Genomic DNA, 21931 nt, shown 5'->3' on the forward strand with positions numbered 1-21931 from the left:
TTTTAAAAGGAAAAAACACTGTACTTTGATTTTACCTGCCATTTTTGTATTTCATATTTAATGTCTACCTGTTATTTTTCTTGGTAACAACCTATGTGTGCCATTTGGTTTTGTGCTCTGACAGAAACCACACACAGCAAGAGCAGTGCAGCAGACAGGCACCAAGGTGCATCTGTCCTCTCACACTGCTTGCTTCTGACCACTTCCCCACCGCAAAAATAGGTGTTCAGCACATTCCTCTAACATGCATCACCTTTCAAGACTAAGAGGGCATTTTCTCCATCCACCTGAAGCTATTTCCTAGGAACTTCATGCAAGTTTTCATAATAGAGAACTCTGAACATGCTGCAATGGTAGATGTGGGGGTATTAGTCAAATAAATGACTATGAAACATAAAAATAGTTCCTTAAAATGCTGCTGTTATTAAGACATTTCACTTTTGATTGTTAATAAAGTCTTATTTTTAAAGAGCAGATAAACGGGTTGATTTTCCTTAATTTAAATCAAGGGTTATGATTTTTAAATGTTCCTAAATTAGTTACCAGATGTTTGGCATGAAGTTATTTCCGGACCATCACAGAATATGCCTTTTTGCCTTTTCTATTGCTTAAAGACCTTCACTATTCAGTTATTACTATAAATAAATAATAAATAACATCTTTCCCCAAGTCATTATTTTCTAAAGTCTAACACAAAAATTACTAATTTTATCTAACTCTCAGTATGCAGAACTATTTTATAAAGATCCCAAGTGTGCACCAAAGGTTATTAAATTACTATAAGAATGATAGATTTAATATAACTTCAAAAGGGCAAGCATTTCAAGTAATTTAATAGAATAGGGTACATACACACACACACACACACACACACACACACAGAGTCCTTTATATGTGGGTATGTTTTTATATTTTTACTATGAAGACAAAACCATTATCTTACTGGATTATTCTAATTTCTTTTCACTCCAAAATTTTCTTTTCCTCACCTTACAAATCCCTTTCACAAAGGTTCACTGTGATTTGTCTTAAATTGACAGTTAAAGAACGTAAGTTAATCTTCCTCATCAGATCTAGTTAGTCTTGCTCCATAACCTTTTCTAGGCACACCTATAAGTTATTTCTCAACTATATTTATTCAGAAAGCTGTCCAATTACAAACCACAGGTCTCCAATCTCACAATAAAATCCATCAAGTCAATATCATATTTTGAAAAAGGACTTGTAAGAACAAGTTAATTCTTATCACTGTTTGCTAAAACAAATTAGACATAAACAAAGAGCATTATATGAAATCTCATGATTGGACAGTCTCTGAAGAGATCATTCAGTCCAAAGAACCATTAAAAATTATGCAGACAACAGGTCTGGAGAGTTTAGAGAAAATAATCTTATTTTAAAGAAAGCGATTGCCTAGAAAAAAATAGAGCAAAACACCAAGCCAGACTCAAGTATTAAAATGAGACTTCTTTTTTAAAAAAGAAAACTGAAAGTTCCTGTTGAAATAACTACTAATAAAAGTGAAAATCTAGTTTGCATTTAACCCAACAAAGTACTTCAAAAGAGTTGTGCAGGAGCCTCCCTGGTGGCACAAGGGGTTGAAATGCAGTACTATGAAGCTACCCGCAGCCACTGCAGCAGGAGTTTGATCCTCAGCCAGGGAGGTGACCCGCATGGCGCAGCAGGCCTCTCCTGACTCGCCCGCTGCTCTCTTCAGCAGTGTATTTCAGTCAATCTGCCTATTCTGTTCCCCACTCTGTCTCAGGTGAATCCTCTCACCTCCCCCCACCCCCCGCCACCTCTCTGGCCTGTACCCTAGTTCTTATGTGCATAAATGAACAAATCTTTAAAAAAAAAAAAAATGAGTTGTTCAGCTTTCTGGTCTATCAGGCTTGGATGAGTAGATGTGAAGGTATTCCATTCACTGTGGGAATGTCTGCAGTTGCTTCCTGTTGACCCGTAAGCCACTGCTGCTTCATTACAGTAAATATCCTCAAAAATTATTAATTCATACCCTAACAATTTTTCTTGTTCGGCTCTTTAAAGATCTTGAAAAGATCATTTTCAAGCACAGTGGAGTGTCACTTTTGCTGCTTTTCTCAAGGAGCAACCCTGGACCAAGAGAGGCAGGACATTTTTCTTAGAGTCCTTGGAGATTATACTGTACCCTTCCCTGAAAACAGCCTGGAGCTTACCCAGATTGAGCGGTCCCTAGGCAGAAAACTCCTTAAAGGTGACATTGTGACTATAGTTTTTTGTGAATGTAACATATGTCAAGATTACAACCCTGTGACAATCATTCCAAAGCATTTCAAGACCTTGCAGAAGTCCTCCATTTATCTTGAAATATCCACTGCAATGAAAGGAATGAAAGAGCAATCAAGTTCATTGTGAAAAGGGGCATGTACTGTACAGATGCTATCAAAACCTCATCCCTGGTTTAACAGTTAAACCCTTACTTAAATTTGTGACCAATAATCCAGACTTAAATCTGTCCTGGGAATATTCATATGTGTACTTAGTTTAACACCTTACTCTCATTTTGAAATTTTTGGTGATCCCTTCTCTTTGAAGGATAATTTTTTGTCTTAAACATTAATTAATAAAACCTCTTTCTGCTTTCACCAAACCTGCCAGGTAGTCTTTTCCTGATTTACAAGTTATCATACTGTCCAACCACCCCATTAGAAACAATGATTTCTAGTATACTAAGTATTTGCCCTCTTGTAGGTAGTATGTTTTATATTAGACACAAGACCTCCTTAAGCACACCTCATAAAGGTAGGTGGTTCTCCAGTATATCTGCCACTGTTTTATAACAGTACCCCCAGGGCTCTATCTCCCTCTGCTTTCTGTAGTGCTTCACTGTCACTTATTCTAACTCTGGTTCACATGTAGTTACTATTACCCCATTACCAAATTCTGAATCCTGGCTTCTATCACCTAAAAGTTGGGTAATTTGGGGAAAGTTATTCAAACTTTTTCTCATATTTGAGGGGAAACTAGTAACAGCACCTAACCTAACTGGCCCCTACGAGAATTAAATGAGATAGTACAAATAAACTTACCAGAATGATTGGTAAATAAATACGACTTATTATTTCAATGCTTCTACTTTCACTTAAAAATGCTCAGATCTCTCTGGCAGTGGCATTTCCCATTTCAGGTCCTGCCTCCAAGGCCCGGACTCCAACCTTTTTCCAAACTCCCCTCACTCCTAACCCACATTTCTGCTTCTGCAGCTCAAACTGTTCCTGCCAACGTCATCTCTTTACTAAATACTGCTCTAAGTCAAAATGCCTACTAATTTATCCTCAGTATGAAAAACACATTTCATATTTAACCACCAAAATGCAGAGCTGGAAAAAATATACGCACATTTCTAAAACCTGTTATTTACACTTGTGACTTTAAGAATACATTTGAATACAAATCCTTCTCACTTCTTCAGACCATTCTATTAGAAAATTTAACAAAAAATTTTTAATGTTCTAAAAGAATCAGAATCAACCTTATTGAATGCAAAAGCCATAGTTTACCAAATCAAATTTAATGAGTTACTTGTTACTGATATCTTAGGTGCACTTTAGAGGAGCATGACAACACAATGTCAATTGTATTAGTATTATAAATACAAGGTTGTTCTCACAATCTACAGAAATTTGACAAATAAAAAGTTTCCAAGTGGTAAATGTAATAAATGTTGCCTGTCAGTAAATTCTTTACTTTTTCACTAAAAAAATTTTAATAGGGCCTCCCTGGCAGCACAAGGGGGTAAATCTTAGCATTATCAAACTATCAGCAGCCACTACAGCATGAATTTGATCCCTGGCCAGAGAGCTGACCCACATGGCGCAGCAGACCTCTCCTGTCTTGCTCCCCTCAGCAGTGTACTTCAGTAGCTCTGCCTGTTCTGCTTTCCACTCTGTCTCTGGTGAATCCTCTTACCCACCCCCACACCTCTGACATACACCCTAGTTCTTGTATGCATAAATTTAAAAAATGTAATACAGGGGTTTCCTAGGGATTAGGGATTAAGTCTCAGCACTATCAAGCTATATAGGCAGCCACTGCAGCATGAGTTCCATCAGGCCAGGGAGCTCACCCACATGGTGCAGCAGACCTCTCCTGTCTCTCCTGCTGTTCCCCTTAGCAGTGTATTTTTGTGAAACTGCCTGTTCTGCTCCCCACTGTCTGTGATGAATCCTCTCACCACCTCCCCCTCAACCCTGCGTCTCTGGCTTACAACCCAGTTCTACACAAAAATAAAAAAAAATTTAAAAATAAAATAAAGGGCCTCCCTGGTGGCGCAAGGGATTAGGCACCACACTATGAAGCAATTCACAGCCTCTGCAGCACGAGTTCGATCCCTGGTGGGCCAGAGAGCAACCCACATGGCGAAGCAGACCTCTCCTGTCTCGTCCGCTGCTCCCCTCAGCAGTGTATTTCAGTCAGTCAGCCTGTTCTGTTCCCTACTCTGTCTCTGGTGAATCCTCTCACTCCCCGCATCTCTGGCCTGTACCCCAGCTCCTGTATGCATAAATAAATAAATCTTTAAAAAAATAAAATAAAAATTTTAATGTATAAGCTAAATGTCACATATACAACAGACTGATAAGTAAATGTATTGATATTAAAATAAGCCAATACAGGAGATTCTGAAGAATCAAATTTTCCTCAAGTTTATCTAAAGAAATTATGACAAGAAGAGTTCAGTCACAAATCTTGTCTTGATTTCTGTTTTCCGCTCCTGACTCTTTAGAATTCAATTGTTCAACCCACTAAAGCAAGGACCCAGTGTTATGGCACAGCAACATTTTCTGGCATCATGTCTAAGGGCAAAAGAACATTTTGCCTCTGTGACTCTCCTAGTCAAAGAACCTGTTTGTCAATGAATCATTTTACTCCTCTCCCTGCCTCCAAGAGTCCCTCCTCTCCAAAGACTGCTTTTTAAGAAACTCTATAATACAGCTACCAATATTATGGTCACTTTGTTGGGCAGGGAGATAGATGAGCTGTGAGGGAAAAGGCCATTGTGGCTGCTAGGGCTGCCAATTCCTGTCATTCCTTCTGTGCCCTGACTCAGCAAAAAGGGGTTTTAAAGCGAGAGTGACTGAAGGAAAGGGAAAGGGAATGGTCAGAAATCCTAAATGCTGTACTTCCTGATGCTAGGCATGGGATTGCATCTTACCTGGGGAAAGAGAATCTTTTCCTAAAATGATTAGATGATCTAATTCGTGGGTCCTAGCCAAGAAAGCAGTCGGATAATAGTTTACAACTAGAGGAAGGAACTAAACTTTGACTTAGTAGCTACTTTGCATTAGAAATTAGACACTACATATCTACTGTATTATTTCCTTTGTAATCTTTCTCTCTATAGTAAGAGGCATTGTTATTCTCCATAATGTGGACAAGAAAAACGGCAGATTTATATAAACTGCCAAATAAGAGGCAGAAAAAAATATATTTTAAAGCTTGTATTTTGTTTAAAAGTAGGAAATGCTTTCAAATACACATGGCTAGATCCAAAAAAGATTCTTTGGCATTTATAAATTGATACCGTCTAGTTACTCTCAAGGTAGAGTGAATATTCACTTTAAATGAGGGTTCAGATCACTGTAGCTTGGCTTCACATCCAAGCCACAAAAGAAAAGGAAAACTTCAACTCTGAACACCTGAGACAAAGAAACCAGTAGAATAAAACACAAGCATGTCAAAATTAACCAAACTAAGAACTGAAATTGAAAACTCATTGGTTTTCAGTTCTAGCCCATTTATGAATGACTCAACAGGGTGATGGTGTGACATGTCCCCCCACCCCATGAAACTGGATAGAAAATTAGCATCCCCAATGCTCCAGTTTCTCTAAAAGAACTGTCACTGCTTATACAGGAAGTTTCCTTGCACACAAGCACTGCGGACAGCATTCTCACTCACCTGAGGGCGAGTTCATCATATTCTGCTGCACTGGGGGACTGGTGGGGGCCGTGACGTTCATCTGGGAGAACATGGCCTTCCTAGGGTCTTGCCATGTGGTTGTCTGATCGATGTGACTAAGACAAAACAAACCACTGTGTTAGATAACAAACATCAGATCCTAAAAACAAGCCCAATCCCACTTATCAAAATAGGGTGGACACATGTCTAATGGGAGAGGGCTAAACCAGCTGCAAAAGCACCTCATCATTTCACCTGCCACCTGACTTCCACCAGTACTCTGCAAACGTTTCATCCTTATATCTCTCAACTTTACCTCTTAAGAGCTTCACTGACAATTATTACGTAGTTCTAATTTCAAAACAAAAAGTGAATTATAAATTTATGTGACCAAAATCCAAAATTTATAAAACACCCACTTTTTCTCTTCCAGAGCTAAGAAAAACAATTAACATACAATTTTTTAATCTAAAATCCTTCAGGTAAAGCAAAAAAAGATACCAAATGCTAATAACAACATATATTACAAATTCATTATCTTCTGAGACTGTCAAATACCTTTGTTATTTGCTGAATAAAACATTTATTTTTTGTAAAGATTTATTTATGCATACAACAACTGGCATACAGGCCAGAGATGTGGGAGGTGAGAGGATTCGCCAGAGACAGAGTGGGGAACAGAACAGGCAGATTGACTGAAATACACTGCTGAGGCAAGCAGTGGGTGAGACAGGAGAGGTCTGCTGCACCATGTGGGTGCAGCCTGGCCAGCCTGGGATCAAACTCATGATGCAGATAGCTTCAAGGTACTGTACTTAACCCCTTGCACCACCAGGGAGGCCCCTGAGTAAAACATTTAAACATTTTTCTGCATTCTGTTAGCCTACTGCAAAATATCTTGTATGTATATATGGAGGTTTCATCTGTAAAACTGGGTATGAAAACAGTGGGTTTTTTTCCAAAGATTTATTTATTTATTTATCTATTTATACAAGCACTGGGTACAGTCAGACGCGCGGGAGGGTGAGAGAATTCACCAGAGTCAGAGCGGAGAGTAGAGCAGGCAGACTGACGAAGTACACTGGTGAGGGGAGCAGCAGGCGGCAGGAGAGGTCTGCGAGCCATGTGGGACCCTCGGGATGGAACCAGCACTGCAGAGACTGCAGGCAGCTTCGCAACCCAGTACTCAACTGCTGCACCACTGGGGAGGCCCTGAAAACAGTTTTAAGACTACAAAGTAAGCATAGTTTCTGGTATATGAGCACAAAGTAAATTAGTTTTTTTTTCTTCTAGCAAACCTTGTTTCAGTAAAATAAAAACTAAAAATACCATGCATATGAAACTAAAAATCATCCTGAATAAATAGCCAAAGAGGTACTCAAAGATGTATGCATAAAGTTCTGTTTAGTATAATTTGTAAAAGCAAAAATTTGAAAGCCAGTTAACAGCCAATGATACACATTAAATACTGTTATAATATAATTATTGAAAATATTTTAGGATATTTAATGACAGGGCCTCCCCAATGGTGCAGCAGGTTGAGCGCAGAGCTGTGAAGCTGTCCGCAGCCTCTGCGATGAGGGTTCTAGGCAGACCTCTCCTGTTACTCCTCTCAGCAGTGCTTTTGGTCCGTCTGCCTGTTCTGCTCCCTGTTCTGTCTCTGCTGAATCCTCTCACCCTCCTGTGCCTCTAGCCTGTACCCCAGCTATTGTATAAATAAAAAATAATTTTTTAAAAAAAGAATATTTAATGACATACTATATTCATAATACAGTTTAATTTGTAAAATAGTGTATATTGAGGCTGTCCAACTGTGTATAAACTGAAAACATACGGGAAGGTGGGACATCAAAATGTTTCCAGTGTTTACTTTCAGATGGCAAAATTATAGAACTCTGCTTTGCTAGGTTTTCCTAACGTATTGTCACAAATTCATTATTTTTTTAATGGGAGGAGGGAGAGAAGAGTTATATTAAAAAATGAAAACCGGACACCCCTGGTGGTGCAAGGGGTTAAGCACCACACTATGAAGCAATCTGCAGCCTCTGCAGCACAAGTTCAATCCCTGGCCAGCCAGGGAGCAACCCACATGGCACAGCAGACCTCTCCTGTCTTGCCTGCTGCTCCCCTCAGCAGTGTATTTCAGTCAGTCTGCCTGTTCTGTTCCCCACTCTGTCTCTGGTGAATCCTCTCACCCCCACCCCCGCATCTCTGGCCTGTACCCCAGCTCTTGTACGCATAAATAAATAAATCTTTTTTTTTTAAAGAAAACCAAATCATGCTTTGTATGGCTATGTAAATTTTAAATTTGAGTTTTGTCTATATACACTCCAACATTTATTTCAGCACTATTTACAATAGCCAAGAGCTGAAACAACCTCAGTGCCCAGTGACAGATGAATGGAAAAAGATGTGGTACACATACACATGTAATACTCTCAGTTATAAAACAAAAATAATAGATGAAATCTTTCCATTTGTGACTACATAGATGGATACTGTAGCAAGTAAAATAGGTCAGACAGGAAAACAAACACCATATGATTTAATTTATATATGGTACATAAAGAGAGAAAACAAATAGATGAACTAAATAAAAGAATCAATTTTTGAGACTATAAAATCAGTTAGTGGTTATCAAAAAGAAGGGGAAATGGATTGGTAAATCAGATAAAAGGAGACAATTTCATGGTGAAAGACAGAGTTGGACTTTCAGTGGTGAACTTTCTGAAGTATATACACATTGATTTTTAGTGACACACCAGTACCACTTAGGTTATAATACAAGGTGACTTTAAAAAAATCTGAGTTTTCTCTTCTTTAATCACCCAATGCATAACTGTGTAAATGTTAAGGAAATGACAACTTGTCATTAACTTTCCTGAAATGGAACCAGAATGCTATCCTATCAATAACATTATCTGGTCAAAAACACGGTAAGAAAGAATCATAGACTATTGCTAGAATGGGCCTTAAATATTATCTACTGGAGATGGGAGACTTCTTTTAGGTCCAACTCGAGCAGAATGGAGACAAAAACTGGGAGGACAAGAATATAGAAAATTTGTACACTTTAGAATGACAACAGTACCTATCTTTTCAAAGCTATTACAGATCAACTAAAAATGCTAAAAGAAAGTGCTGATTTAAGGAGAGTTACATAACTTCACTGGTCATAGATGCTGTTTAGCAGCAGTTCTGGCATTTGCTCAAGAGTAGATATTGGGGGGAGGGGAGGGGGAAAGAGTAGATATTAAAGCCAATACTTCAAGTTTGCTATGTAAGCACCTCATTTTAAAAGATCAAATCCTTATCAAGCCCGCAACAGCTTATTCTTTTCCCTCTTCCCCATGAGTCATGAACAAATTTGACAACATAATGTTCTTCAGATACACAGAGCTTCTCCACTCTATTATGTTAAGAAACTAGGAAAGGGAATAGACAGTAATTCATTATTATCAGCTTTTAAATTCCAACAAAAGGATATGCCACTGCCTACTCTCTGTCTCCTAAAACCCCTAACCTTGGGCGGGGGTGGAAGTGGGTGGGGGGGGTAGTGGTAAAGTAGATGAAGGAGGGATACTGGAATCAAGTTCCAGAAGCTGATTGCTGAATGCTCTCATCTAACTATTGAGTTTCTCTGAAAACTAAAAACAAAAACCATATTAATCCTTTTATCACTATATAGGGTTCCACCCAGAATGGGGAGAGACCCCATTCTGACAACTACACATAACCACATAAATACTGGGGTTCTGAATATAGAGAATGTAGTTTTACTGTTTTCAAAAAAAAAAATCAATTATTTTGCTGAAATTTTAGTATACAAATGCTAAATTTTCAACCAAAAATTTGTTGAACCCTCAGTAAGTTGGAGTCCTATAGAGCTGTACTATGTTTTCTCAGTTAATGTTTCATGTACTTAAAGATCTACATCTCTTTTTGGAATAAAGATGCCTCTGTCCAAACTGTCCAACTATGAAAGAATGCAACCAAGCATTTAGATACCGAAGGAAATGTGAAATTAAATTAACTTTAGAATTTGTTTTCACTTATTCTATAAGACTAAATTATGAAAAAGTATTTTCCTATAAGTCAATTTGCAACAGTGTACCAAAAAAATGCACTATTTTTTATCATAAGAACAAGAATCCTTATAAAAACATTTCATACCACAAAGAGGTATTTACACTAAGACCAAATAAAGAGTATGCGAGTATCACTCATACCCAGATAGCTGCATGTTTTCCTCGCTCATCTCTTTTTGTTCTTGCTCAAATATCATAGTCCCAGAAAGTCTTCCTTACTAATATAGCCAGGTCATCTAAAATCTACCCTTTCCAAAGTCCCACTCCTAATTGTGTGCTTTATTTTTGTGTAAGAATTCTTCAGCATTACCTGACATTTCATTTATTTGCCCATTTCCTTCAACTAAAATAAGCTCCAGAGCCTCCCTGGTGGCCCATGGGTTATGGCTCAGCACTAGCACCACGACAGCCTGAATCTGATGCCCAGCCAAGGAAATAACCCACATGGTACAGCAGACCTCTCCTGTTTTACCTTCTGCTCCCCTTAGCAGTGTATTTCAGTAGATCTGCCTGTTCTGCTCTCCACTCTGTCTCTGGTGAATCTTTTCAGCCCCTGCATCTCTGGTATACACCCCAGGTCTTCTATGCAAAAATAAGTACATTAAAATCTTAAAAATATAATAAGCTCTAAATTGGAACTTTTATTCATTTTATTAACTACTATATTTTCAATGAATATAAGTGTTAGTATGTATTTTCCAGGAAATATTTTTTTTCTTTTCTGTGCTAACAATACAAACTTTCTCCCGAAGTTCTTATGGTTTTATTGACTTTAACACCCATCTTTTCCAAAAATAAAATTATAAGGCCCACTAGTCCTGGCAATAAGGAGTTGACTGGTGACAATGGCAAGAACGATTTCAGTGTCATGCTGTGGATACAGTGAGTAAGCAAATAAACCTAGTTGTACAAAATGAGAAAATACATAAATACTTGGAAAGATATGGGTTTTTGCCTCTCTTCCCTTTCCCCACTGCCCATCTCGCCCAAAAGGCAGAGACAGAAGGGATTAATAGAAACAGAGTTACCTAAGATGTACTAAGGGATGACTCAAGAGTTAAGTCTCCATCAGAGTGGAAAGGAACAGAATATAGACATAGCTACAAAGACAGGGTTTCCACTCTACCAAGGTGCATAAGCACTTCTGCTGGCTGTGAAAGTATACTTCTCAAGAGATATGACATATGATTAAGAGGCCTGGTCTTACTGGTACTGCTGCTATGCAAACAAACAATTAAGGGACTTGCACAAGGTCACATACCCAGTATGCAACAAAACTGCATCTGGTAACCAGCAATTCTGAAAATAATTTCTATACTAGACACACATGTGAAAGGATAATGTAAAAAGATATAAATTCTTTGTAATGTGTATTAAATAACAAAGATGTTGCAAAAATACCAAAGGGGAATAAAATAAAAAAGCACAGGGTATTAAAGATCAATAAAATTCCAGAATAATACAAAACACAATTTCTGTTATCACTGGAACATAAACTTCTTAAAGGAAATGAACTTTGGGAAAGGGCTCAAAAAATATTTGCTGGGCTTAATGAACACCAAAGCAGTGAGCATTATTCAGAAAAGGGGAGGTTAAGAGTTCACATCAATGCCAATCTGAAAAACAGTTTGAAAAGAGTTTTACTGCTCAAACAACACTGATTCTTAAAAAGGTGAAATTATAGTCTCAGAACTATTGCCGCTAAGGCCTGAGTTCAATCCCTGGGCAGATAACTAACCCACATATGGCGCAGCAGACCTCTCCCGTCTCACCCACTGCTCCCCTTAGCAGTGTATTCAGTAAATCCACCTGTTCTGCCCCACTTTGTCTCTGGTAAATTGTGTGTCCCCCACCCCTGCCACCTCTGGCCTACACCCCAGTTCTTCTACACAAAAATAAATCTTTAAAAAAAGTTTTTTTAAAATGATGAAATTATAAATAACACAATCAAAATATATAAACCAAGAAAATAAATCACACAAAAGTCAAACAGTATTTTCAAAGTTAAAAATGAGTAATTATGAATAATAGAAAACAATCAAAGAATTTCATTAACCTGGGGTCTTGTCTAGCTGCTAAACATACTATAGAAAAATAAGAAATGTGAAATTGTACTGCCCCTTTAAGATATGCAAATATTCACTGCTATTACTTTGGGAAAGGCAACTTGGATTTATGACCAAGATAAGCCCTATGATCTCACTTTAGAGCAGCTACGGCTGGGAAATAATGTCAAAGTTTAGCTGATGAAACACAAGGAGCTGTACTCTGACCAAAGCCCATGTGCTGACTTTGGTCTCTTATTTCACAGTGCAGAATTTTGTCTTATATACTCGGTGACTTAGCAAAATATTAAACATAAAAAAGGGTAGAATTCCTCAGTAATCATTAGAAAATTAACTTTTTGCATAGTCACTTTGCATGATTTTTGCATAATCAATTTAATTGGGGGCGTGGTATACAGAAATGTTTTAACAGCTTTCTATTGTGTGAGATGTAAATCCCATGAAACTCAAACCTGAATATTGAGCACAGGGAATTCTGATCATGTAACAATACTGTGACATCTGCAAATACCTAGGGAAACCATGGGACATAAAATACTATGTGAAGGTAACTGTGGGGAGACCCCAAGAGCTCATTCCTCCAGGACCCCAGCTGAGAAAGGTTAATGTACCATTTAAGTCATGAGTCTCTCACATAGGTGAAGAAAAACAAAAACAAAAACCTACAACTTGTTGAGATTAAGTAGTATGACCAAAGCAACTTACCTGTACATAGCAGAGCTGGGATTTAAACTCAGAAATAAATTATGCAAAATGTGCGCCCTATTATAATAGACTCACCTACACCCTCCCCTCCTCCAACCTTGCAATAAGTACAAGGAGACAGCAATTTCCTTGGCAACACCCTTAGTAGGATAAAAACCCAGGATCACATTCTTTGCATCTCTCCCACTACTCAAATATAAAGGGAATACGATAGTGAGGAGTTCCCAGGCATTTTAGGTGGGACCAGAATGGTTAAGAGTGTCTTCTCAAAGAGATCCCTTGCATTAATCCAGGACACTGAAAAAAGGAAAAAATAGCTGTGTGTAGGTCAAATTCTGAAGGTCAAAGAAATATACTACATTTTCCCACGATGAGACACATGTGCTGCCTCGCTATTGAAACCCTGGATTTTACTGTATAGGAGTAAAGCTGCCAGTTTCTGCTATCTGCCCTCAGAATGATGTGGCTCTTCCATGACAGAGATTGGGCACCATCAAGGCTCCCCTGCCCAAGGACAGAAACCTATCACAACAGTTCCCATTCACTTCTCAGAACAATCCTTCCTTAACAACTGAGAACACAGGCTCAGAAAAATGGAGTAACTAAATGACCTTAAGTCACACTGCCAATGAGTGGCATGTTGGTCAGGATAAAACTTCTCTTAGCTTCTAGTTTAGTGCTCTTTTCACCCCATTTTACTGGTCTCTAAATAGAGAAGGAATCTGCAAAAAGTAAGTTACCACTCTAGCAGAATAGAATTTTTTCTGGGAATATAATTTAAAAAGAGAATTAGATTACTTTTAAAATGCTTTCTTTTTTAGATTCATCAACTATTAAGATTAATGCAAAACTAGCAAATAAACTCTTCCATAGAAACAAAAAGACATCCATTTTATAAAATGTACAATTATTAGAGGATGTTAACTGGTTAATCAGTAAAAAGACAAGTTAGTTATGGTAGTATTACACTCACTATTTCTACCCCTTTAAATTGGAGGTTTGCAGCTCTAAAAAGTTATGTTGACTTTTTGTTCTTCCTACTTTGTTTCTTCCTTTATAAACAAGATTTTTGGTTTATTAAGATACAGATAAGGGGCCTCCCTGGCAGTGCAAGGGGTTAAGCACAGCACTATGAAGATATCTGCTGCCTCTGCAGCACAAGTTTGATCCCTGGCCAGCCAGAGAGCTACCCATATGGCACAGTAGGCCTGCTGCTCCCCTCAGCAGTGCATTTCAGTCAATCTGCCTGTCCTGTTTCCTACTCTGTCTCTGGTGAATCCTCTCACCCCCTCCCCCATACCTCTGGCCTGTACCCTAGTTCTTGTATGAGGAAGGAAGGGAGGGAGGGAGGGAGGGAGGGAGGGAGGGAGGGAGGGAGGGAGGGAGGGGAGGGGAGGGGAGTAAGGGGAGGGAAAGGGAGGAAGGGGGAGAAGGGAGGAAGGAAGAAAAATTAATACTGAGTCCATGGCACTCATTTAAGGGGCACTGAGCAAGATAAAGGGAAGTAGGTTTTACAGTGCTAGAAACACTGATGACTGATTATTTCCTCAAAATTTATAATTTTATGCTGTTAACAAGTATAAGCACTAGAGAAGATAATGTGGTTTAAGTAAAAGAAATTTAATGACTAACATTGATATTAATACTGTGATAAAGTATAGAGATCTTACAGAATGGCTAACTAATAACAAGATCCACAGCAGATCCATTATGCACACTTAAGTTTGAGAAGCATTGCCTTCAAAGTTGATGGCACTGTATTTTGAGCATGTCCAGAGGGTAAATATTTGCATGCATTAACAAATATATGGTTTATATCTTAAAGAAAGTAAAGTGGTAAAAATTAAAGAAAGTGGTAAAAATCTGTGGTAAAAATTCAAAGTTTAGTTTCCCTCATTACTACAGAAGAGTACAGTGACATCAATCAGCCACTGATAGTGCCACATGAAAAAATACTTGCATCACAGGGCAATAGAATTCTTATGCATCATTTGATGCACTGGTAAAAGTTTACTCCTTCAAATCTACTCTACTTTTAATTAAAAAACAAAGAGCACTGCAACCTTTTAAAAGCACTTTCATATTACACGGGCATTTTGATTTAGAGCAGTGGTTCTCAATTTAGAACTTACGAGGGAGCATTTCCAGCAATCACAGTCAGACAAACATCTCATGGACAGAGGGTACTCAACCCTAGGTTCCCTGCAACACAGCAGATGGTCTTCCTGAACTTCTGAATGTCTTGAAGGAGGACATTCATGTAGGTTAAACCACAATTAGGCCCTTCGTGGTGGCGTAAGGGGTTAAGAAGCAACCTATGAAGCTATCCACTGCTACTGCAGCAGGAGTTTGATCCCTGACCAGGGAGCTACTCACATGGCGCAGCAGACCTCTCCTGATTCGCCTGCCACTCCCTCAGCTGTTTGTTTCAGTACATCTGCCTGTTCTGTTCCCCAATTTGTCTCTGGTGAACACTCTCACCCCCCACACCTCTGGCCTGTACCCCAGTTCTTGTATGCATAAATAAATCTTTTTTTAAAAACCATATTTACATAAAGCTCCAGTTTTACACAGACCAGATATGTTTACACAATTTTAATTATATACCAAGTTTTTCCAGAAAGTAAGCAATCATATTTAGCTTTCTTTGGAAATTTGTTAATAATATAACCTTTTTGGGCTTTCCTGGTGGTGCAAGGGGGTATGTCTCAAGCACTGTGAAGCTATCCACAGCCACTGCAGCATGAATTCAATCCCCAGCTAGGGAGGTGACCCACATGGAGCTGCAGACCTCTCCTGTCTCTCCTGCTGCTCCCCTCCAGCAGTGTATTTCAGTACATCTGCCTGTTCTGCTCCCCATTCTGTCTCTGGTAAATCCTCTTACCCCAGGCACCTCTGGTCTGCACCCTAAATCTTAAAAAAAAAAAAAAAAAAAAAACCTTTTTTATACAATTACATTATCAACAGCAATGCTCCCTTGGCATTTAAATTACTTACTCAACATGCTTAATTTTTATCCACAACTGTCATGTTCTTGGTGATTATACATACAGATTCATGAATTTTTGACTATTTCGTTATGACTTCCAATAAATGCCCAAGCATTTATATATTAAACATACATATTATTTTCTCACAAATGACTTTATTTCTCCCTGATATTATATAGATTGTTATATAATACTGAATTTTCAAAATTATGTACTCCATTAAATTGTATAACATGAATTTCATTTTAGAATAAACTCTTCATAAAACACTTCTTATTCAAAGGGGCTGCTGGGACAGTGAGGGTTAAGAACCACTGGATTAAGACACTAGAGGCTATAAATAGAGAGCATTTTTATAGCATAAGCTGAATGGTCTTTCCCATGAGATCATGAACTTATGAAGAGTAATAATCGTACCCTCCCAACCTGTCTACTATATTCCATACATGAACACAATGCTTTAGAAAGTGTTTCAATTACCACTGATGAATTCAAAGTTTATTCTATTGAGTTATTCTTTAAGTACCAAGGAATACCATAAGGAACACCGTAATGCTAAATCACAAATCCATCAATAAACATATGGGGTGTAGCTGACTGTGGGTAATGAATTAGCTAAAATTTGAAAATAATGACAAAAAAATCCAACCTCAGAGTAGTGAGAAATATAACAAACATTTCAGTCTAAGGCATTGCATGCAAAGCACGTAGTTGTCCATAGATAACAGTGAGAACACACAGGTGTGACTAGATCTTGTTTGAAGGGGGAGACTTGGAGGGAGAGAGAAAGGAGTTTAAGTGTCTTCTCAAACTTCCTGTCAATTTGTAAAATGCTGGAATCTTGGTTAAAATGTAATATTAGCATCAATATGAATATATAAACTATATAAACTTAGGCCTAACCATACTGTGTTTGTGGTTTGTCCCCACTTCATAATCCACTTTTAAAAATGCTTTTTCTAACCCTAAACCTTTGCATAAAATCCCTACAGCACAATATTAAATTGTACCTTCATAAAGCTACAAAACAGGTATTTTCCAAATCCACCAAGATTCTGTAATGACAGATGGCACAATTTAACTGGAACAATATAACATATCTATAAATTTTATCCACATAAAATTAAACAATGCACTGGATAAGTGTTTAATCTCCCAACACACCTTCCAAACCTTTTTTGTAATATTGCCACAGAGAAAAACAATCAATTTATTTATTTTTAATTGCCAAGATGGACCTGCTTAGACACTGATAAAATCCATTTTTATGAACTCATCTTTGCTGGCTGGGCTTACAATTCGACTGTGTTATAGAAATTGTTAGAAATTCCTAATTTTGCCCAATAAAGGTAAAAAAGATAAAATGACAGAAATGTTACCTGCTTTTATGTTACAGCCATCTGCACAACTAAACTATCACCATCTCTGAAGGAAATGAGAAAAATCTGTATTTAAATATGAAGTATCTAATGAGAAGCCAAGTGATTCAACTAATGCAGTATTTTTTATTAAGAAAGGTTGACTTTCGGGCCTCCCCCGGTGGCGTAGCAGTTGAGCGCTGGGCTGCGCGGCTGCCTGCAGCCTCTGCAGCACCAGTTCATTCCCTGCCGCCGGCGAGGGTCCCACAAAAAAAAAAAAAAAAAAGGTTGACTTTCAAGAATCAACAGAAAATAAGACTAAAGTGGAAAACCAGTAATAATACAAACTAGTTGTGTGAAATGTAGAACATTAAAATTTCTGTATCCTTGTCAGGCCCCCAAGACACTATGATGTCAAGTGTGGTTCTAAAATCTAGAGTGGGCAGTCCGCCAGGATTTATTGCTCACTTATCAAGCCCATGTTTGTTGTGCAAGTGTTATTTATAGAGTCACATGCTGGAGGCTGTTCCAAGCTAGTGAAACCTACAGGCTTAATTGAATCTAGGAACAATGATACTTTGTTCCATCTAATCCTTCTAGGAGCTACACTTCCTAAGCCACAATCATATGCTTTTTATATTTGTACATATCTACCATGAAGTATTTTTAGAACTCTCAAATGTTCAGATATGTACATACTAAAATTTCTTGATAAGGATGAGAAGACTTACATACTTTTTGCCTCTGTGATAACACTGCTTATATTATTGTAAATCAAAATCTTAAATTGAAATAATTGGGCTATCACTAAAGACTATTAAAATGGGTTAAAATATGAGTAAGAGCAAGCAGAAAATATAGGAGTAAATATAACAATTGTTAACACTCCACAAACTGTACAAATACTGTAATCTGACCCTTTAGCCTTAAGTTGAACAAAATTAACATACACTCAACAAGCATGAAACCAATTTAAAACGACTTTACCTTATCACCATAGATGAATTCTATCTCCCCTTGGAAATGAGTATTCCCCAAGGAAGGAGTAAGGCTGGAACAGTTATAGGAATGATGCCAAAATTCAAGTGGAGACTTCCAAAAACACAAACATTCTCTGTCTTCATCTCAGATGGCTTTTACCTGCCCTTATTTCATGATATAGAAATTGACAGATGTCATCACAGAATGAACTGTCAGTTTTCTTAAGAGAACAAAGGAGAGAAATCAAGTCTCTTGACTCTCATTTATAGGGTCTACCTAACAGCTTTCATAATATTAACCTTAAAACAGAGGATGGGCAAAGCTATGATCAAAAAAAAGCTCTGAGAAATTTTAAGACACTGAAAATCTACAAATATTATTCAAAATGTGGTCCTGAACCACTTGTATAAGAATTACCTGGAAGATTTATTAGTTCTTGGAAATTTTAAAGCATAATAATTGATCTAATAATTGTATACAATCTTTCATAATCTGAGATTCTTACATTATTTACCCACAAGAGCCAGATAAGAAATCCAATTTCTTCAAAAGGCTTATTTCTCACATATTCCACTGTTTTGCCTAAACTGATATTACATATAAAAGACCTTGGCACTATTATCTCTTACATTTGGTAATAATCAATGTAGGAGTGGTGGGGGGAGAAATTGTGAAGACAAGAAAACAAATGAGGGCTTCCCCTGGTGGCGCAGTGGTTGAGCACTGGGCTGCGAAGCTGCCCACAGCCTCTGCAGTGCCGTTTCGATCCCTGGCTGCAGGCGAGGGTCCCACATGGCGCGACAGACCTCTCATGCCGTGCCCACTGCTCCCCTCAGCAGTGTATTTCATCAGTCTGCAAGTTCTGCTCCCTGCTCTGGCTCTGGTGAATTCTCTCACCCTCCCACGCTTCTGACTATACCCAGTGCTTGTATAAATAAATAAATAAATAAATAAATCTTTAAAAAAAAAAAAAAAGAAAAGAAAAAGAAAACAGATGTGTTGAATATCAATTCTGACCTCATTTGCCATGACATGACTTAGGCCTGCCCTCACTCCAGGATCAAAAAGAGACAGGTTTAGGCAGCCAAACAAAGCTATAATCAGCTTCCTCTCATCAGACACTAGTGGCTTCCAAATAAGGATCTGTTCAGTGAACTGGCTTATGTTTCTACTTTGAGGAAAGCACATTTAGTTACAAATCTAGCGCCACCCTCAGAGCATATTTATGGTTATATTCACGTTTTCAACTGCTATCAATACAACAGGAATTCAGCCACCCAAAATACTGACATAGGATGAGTCTAGAAGCCTGGGAAATATTTCTCAAATGGTGAACCTCCAAGAAGGCCACTCTCAACCCCAATGTTCCAACAAAAATTATTACTTTACTTTAAACAAAGTTTGATAACACTGTAAAACATCTTCAATCATCCAAAAAGATTCATATTAAAATTAGCAAAATAACTCTGGAGGCAACAACCAACATCTAAAGTTAACGTTTTTATGTAGTCTATACCACAGTTTCAGAAAGAATACAATGCAAATCAAACAATAAGAGATGGTTTCTGTACAAATAATTAGGAAGCATATAGTCTTACTAGATCTTAATTGCATTTCATTAGTTGTTTCATAAAACCTATCTGGGGTGTTTTTTGGTGTTTGTTTTTTTCCTGTTTTCTTACTGAATAGTTAGATATCATGTTAGGGGATATTACTTAGATAATTTCGAAATTTTGATAATGCCTTCAGAGGTTCCAGAATCTAAAGAGAAAGCAGGAAACTGTTTATTTAACTTGAGGCTTAACATACCCAACTTCAGTGGAGTCATTGGACTTTTCTGGACCTGGGCTTCAGCAGCCATGATGTATGGCAGGCCACCATTAAATAAGAACCAATACTTTACTTTTTGAATCCCTACTGTGCTAATAAAATAAAACCGAGCATTTTATTCATGTAACCATTTTTTAAGTGAATAAATTAGTATCTGTTGACAACACTTGGAAAACTGTCCTGAATGGAGTGACAGAACCACTTAGCTAAATTAAGGTTATTGGTAATAATTAGTAATAAATGAGGACTAATGTATGTAAAGCTACTACAGGTGGCAGGTTGCCAGATCTATGTATTTTATATGTGGCAAAGGATTCTTGCATTTATAGCCAAGTAGGCACCTGCCTTTCCTCTACCTTTTAAATTTTCATGCCATAGTGCTTTTTTTTTTTTTTTTTTTTTAAGAAAATGCTAGGGTTTGGACATACAGAATACTAGCCAGTCTACCAATGTTAAGTTATAAATACAGATTAAATGTCTCCCTCCTACCTCTTCTGGGCTTAACATGTTCATAAAAAAGAACAGAAAAATCACTTAAATTTCCTAGCTCACCAGAATCAAAACATTTGTTCTGGTGAAAACGAAAATTCAACGTGCTTTTATAAGTTGCAGTTGACATGTGATCCTGCCAGTGAAAATAAAATGTTGTTCTTTGAACCTTTCAAGTTAAGTATGAAATTCAATTATACTACGTATATTAGCATCTTTTGAGGGGGACTTTTCTGGATATTGATGGAAAATGTTGTAAATAGTCACCAGTCATGATCATTAAAAGGAAATTAATATAAGATTGTACTGCAAACACTAAGTAACATGATCACTCAGGAATTGCCTCCATCTTTGAGAACTAGCCTAGCAGGCTGGATGCCCAATCTTACTCAAGGAGTCATTTCATGGTTTTCTAGTTCTTAAGGGGTTCTGGTGCTGTTTCTTAAGAGTTTTAAGGATGGAAAGAACATTCCTCTACAATCTAATTAAAATGCTAAACACCCACGAGCTTACTGAGAGTAAACCCAAATTCTAGGAAATCTAAAACATTATATGAGGCTGTTTATAAATTTGGAGTTTCTTTTCTTTTTAAAAGATTCATTTTTATTTATTTATGCATACAAGGCCAGAGGTGCAGGGGGTGAGGAAGGATTCACCAAAGACAGCGTGGGGAGCAGAATAGGCACATCCACTGAAATATACAGCTGAGGGGAGCAGCGAGAGAGACAGGAGAGGTCTGCTATACCATGCGGGTCACCTCCCTGGCCAGCCAGGGATTGAACTCATGCCCCGCTGCAGTGGCTGCAGATAGCTTCACAATGCTGCGACTTAAACCCTTGTACCACCAGGGAGGCCCCATTTTGTTAAACTTCTAATTCACATACAATGTACATACAGAAAATAACTGATTCTTTAATACAGTATCAAAACATGGGATTAGATTTTTAATCTAATTTTTAATTAGATCTTTAGATTAGGTTGCGACGACTATAATACCGGAGGAAAATGGAGATTTCTTTGTATGTAAAAAAACAAAAGCACACCTACACTAGTTTTCATAAAATATTTCATCCACTACAATTTTAGAGGAAAAAAGTAGTAGCTGAGTTTGGTAGAGTGGGCAATAACTTCTGCCTATTATGAATCACTTGTACCTGTGAAATTGTGGAAAGTTTTTGTCACTATTGCTCAATTCTGACATAATGGAGCTGCTAGACAAAGACCAACTATTAAAATGGCTTCAGGGATGGAACAGACGAAGCCTAGTTGGAAAGTATCAGTCTGCAATGATGAAGTCCAAGTGAAGATGTGATTAAAATCACAAATGGAAAGATTCTGAAGTCCACATGAAAACACTTCACACCTGAAGGACACTTTCTCCACAGATCACAAGCTCACATCTTCATGTTTTGGTTTTTTTTCATACCACATCTCAGCTTCAACTCCTGTTTCTCCCACACCCTTCTGTCAAAACCAGCTTAAAATTC

The 21931-nt window shown here is 37.8% G+C and overlaps 1 protein-coding gene across 9 annotated transcripts in view; it reads right to left on the reverse strand.

Moving 5' to 3' along the window:
* The window catches only part of YAP1 (Yes1 associated transcriptional regulator), a gene marked incomplete at both ends in the record, with an annotated part of 103887 nt that overhangs the window by 47108 nt on the left and 34848 nt on the right, over nucleotides 1-21931 (reverse strand). For all 9 annotated transcript variants that reach the window (XM_084251278.1, XM_084251276.1, XM_084251277.1 and 6 more), the window contains one exon: nucleotides 5938-6053. In XM_084251278.1, the coding sequence (XP_084107404.1) occupies nucleotides 5938-6053 (116 nt within the window). The remainder of the gene's footprint in view (nucleotides 1-5937; nucleotides 6054-21931) is intronic.

The sequence above is a fragment of the Talpa europaea genome (genome assembly GCF_964194135.1).
Source record: "Talpa europaea genome assembly, chromosome: 12".
Taxonomy (NCBI): domain Eukaryota; kingdom Metazoa; phylum Chordata; class Mammalia; order Eulipotyphla; family Talpidae; genus Talpa; species Talpa europaea.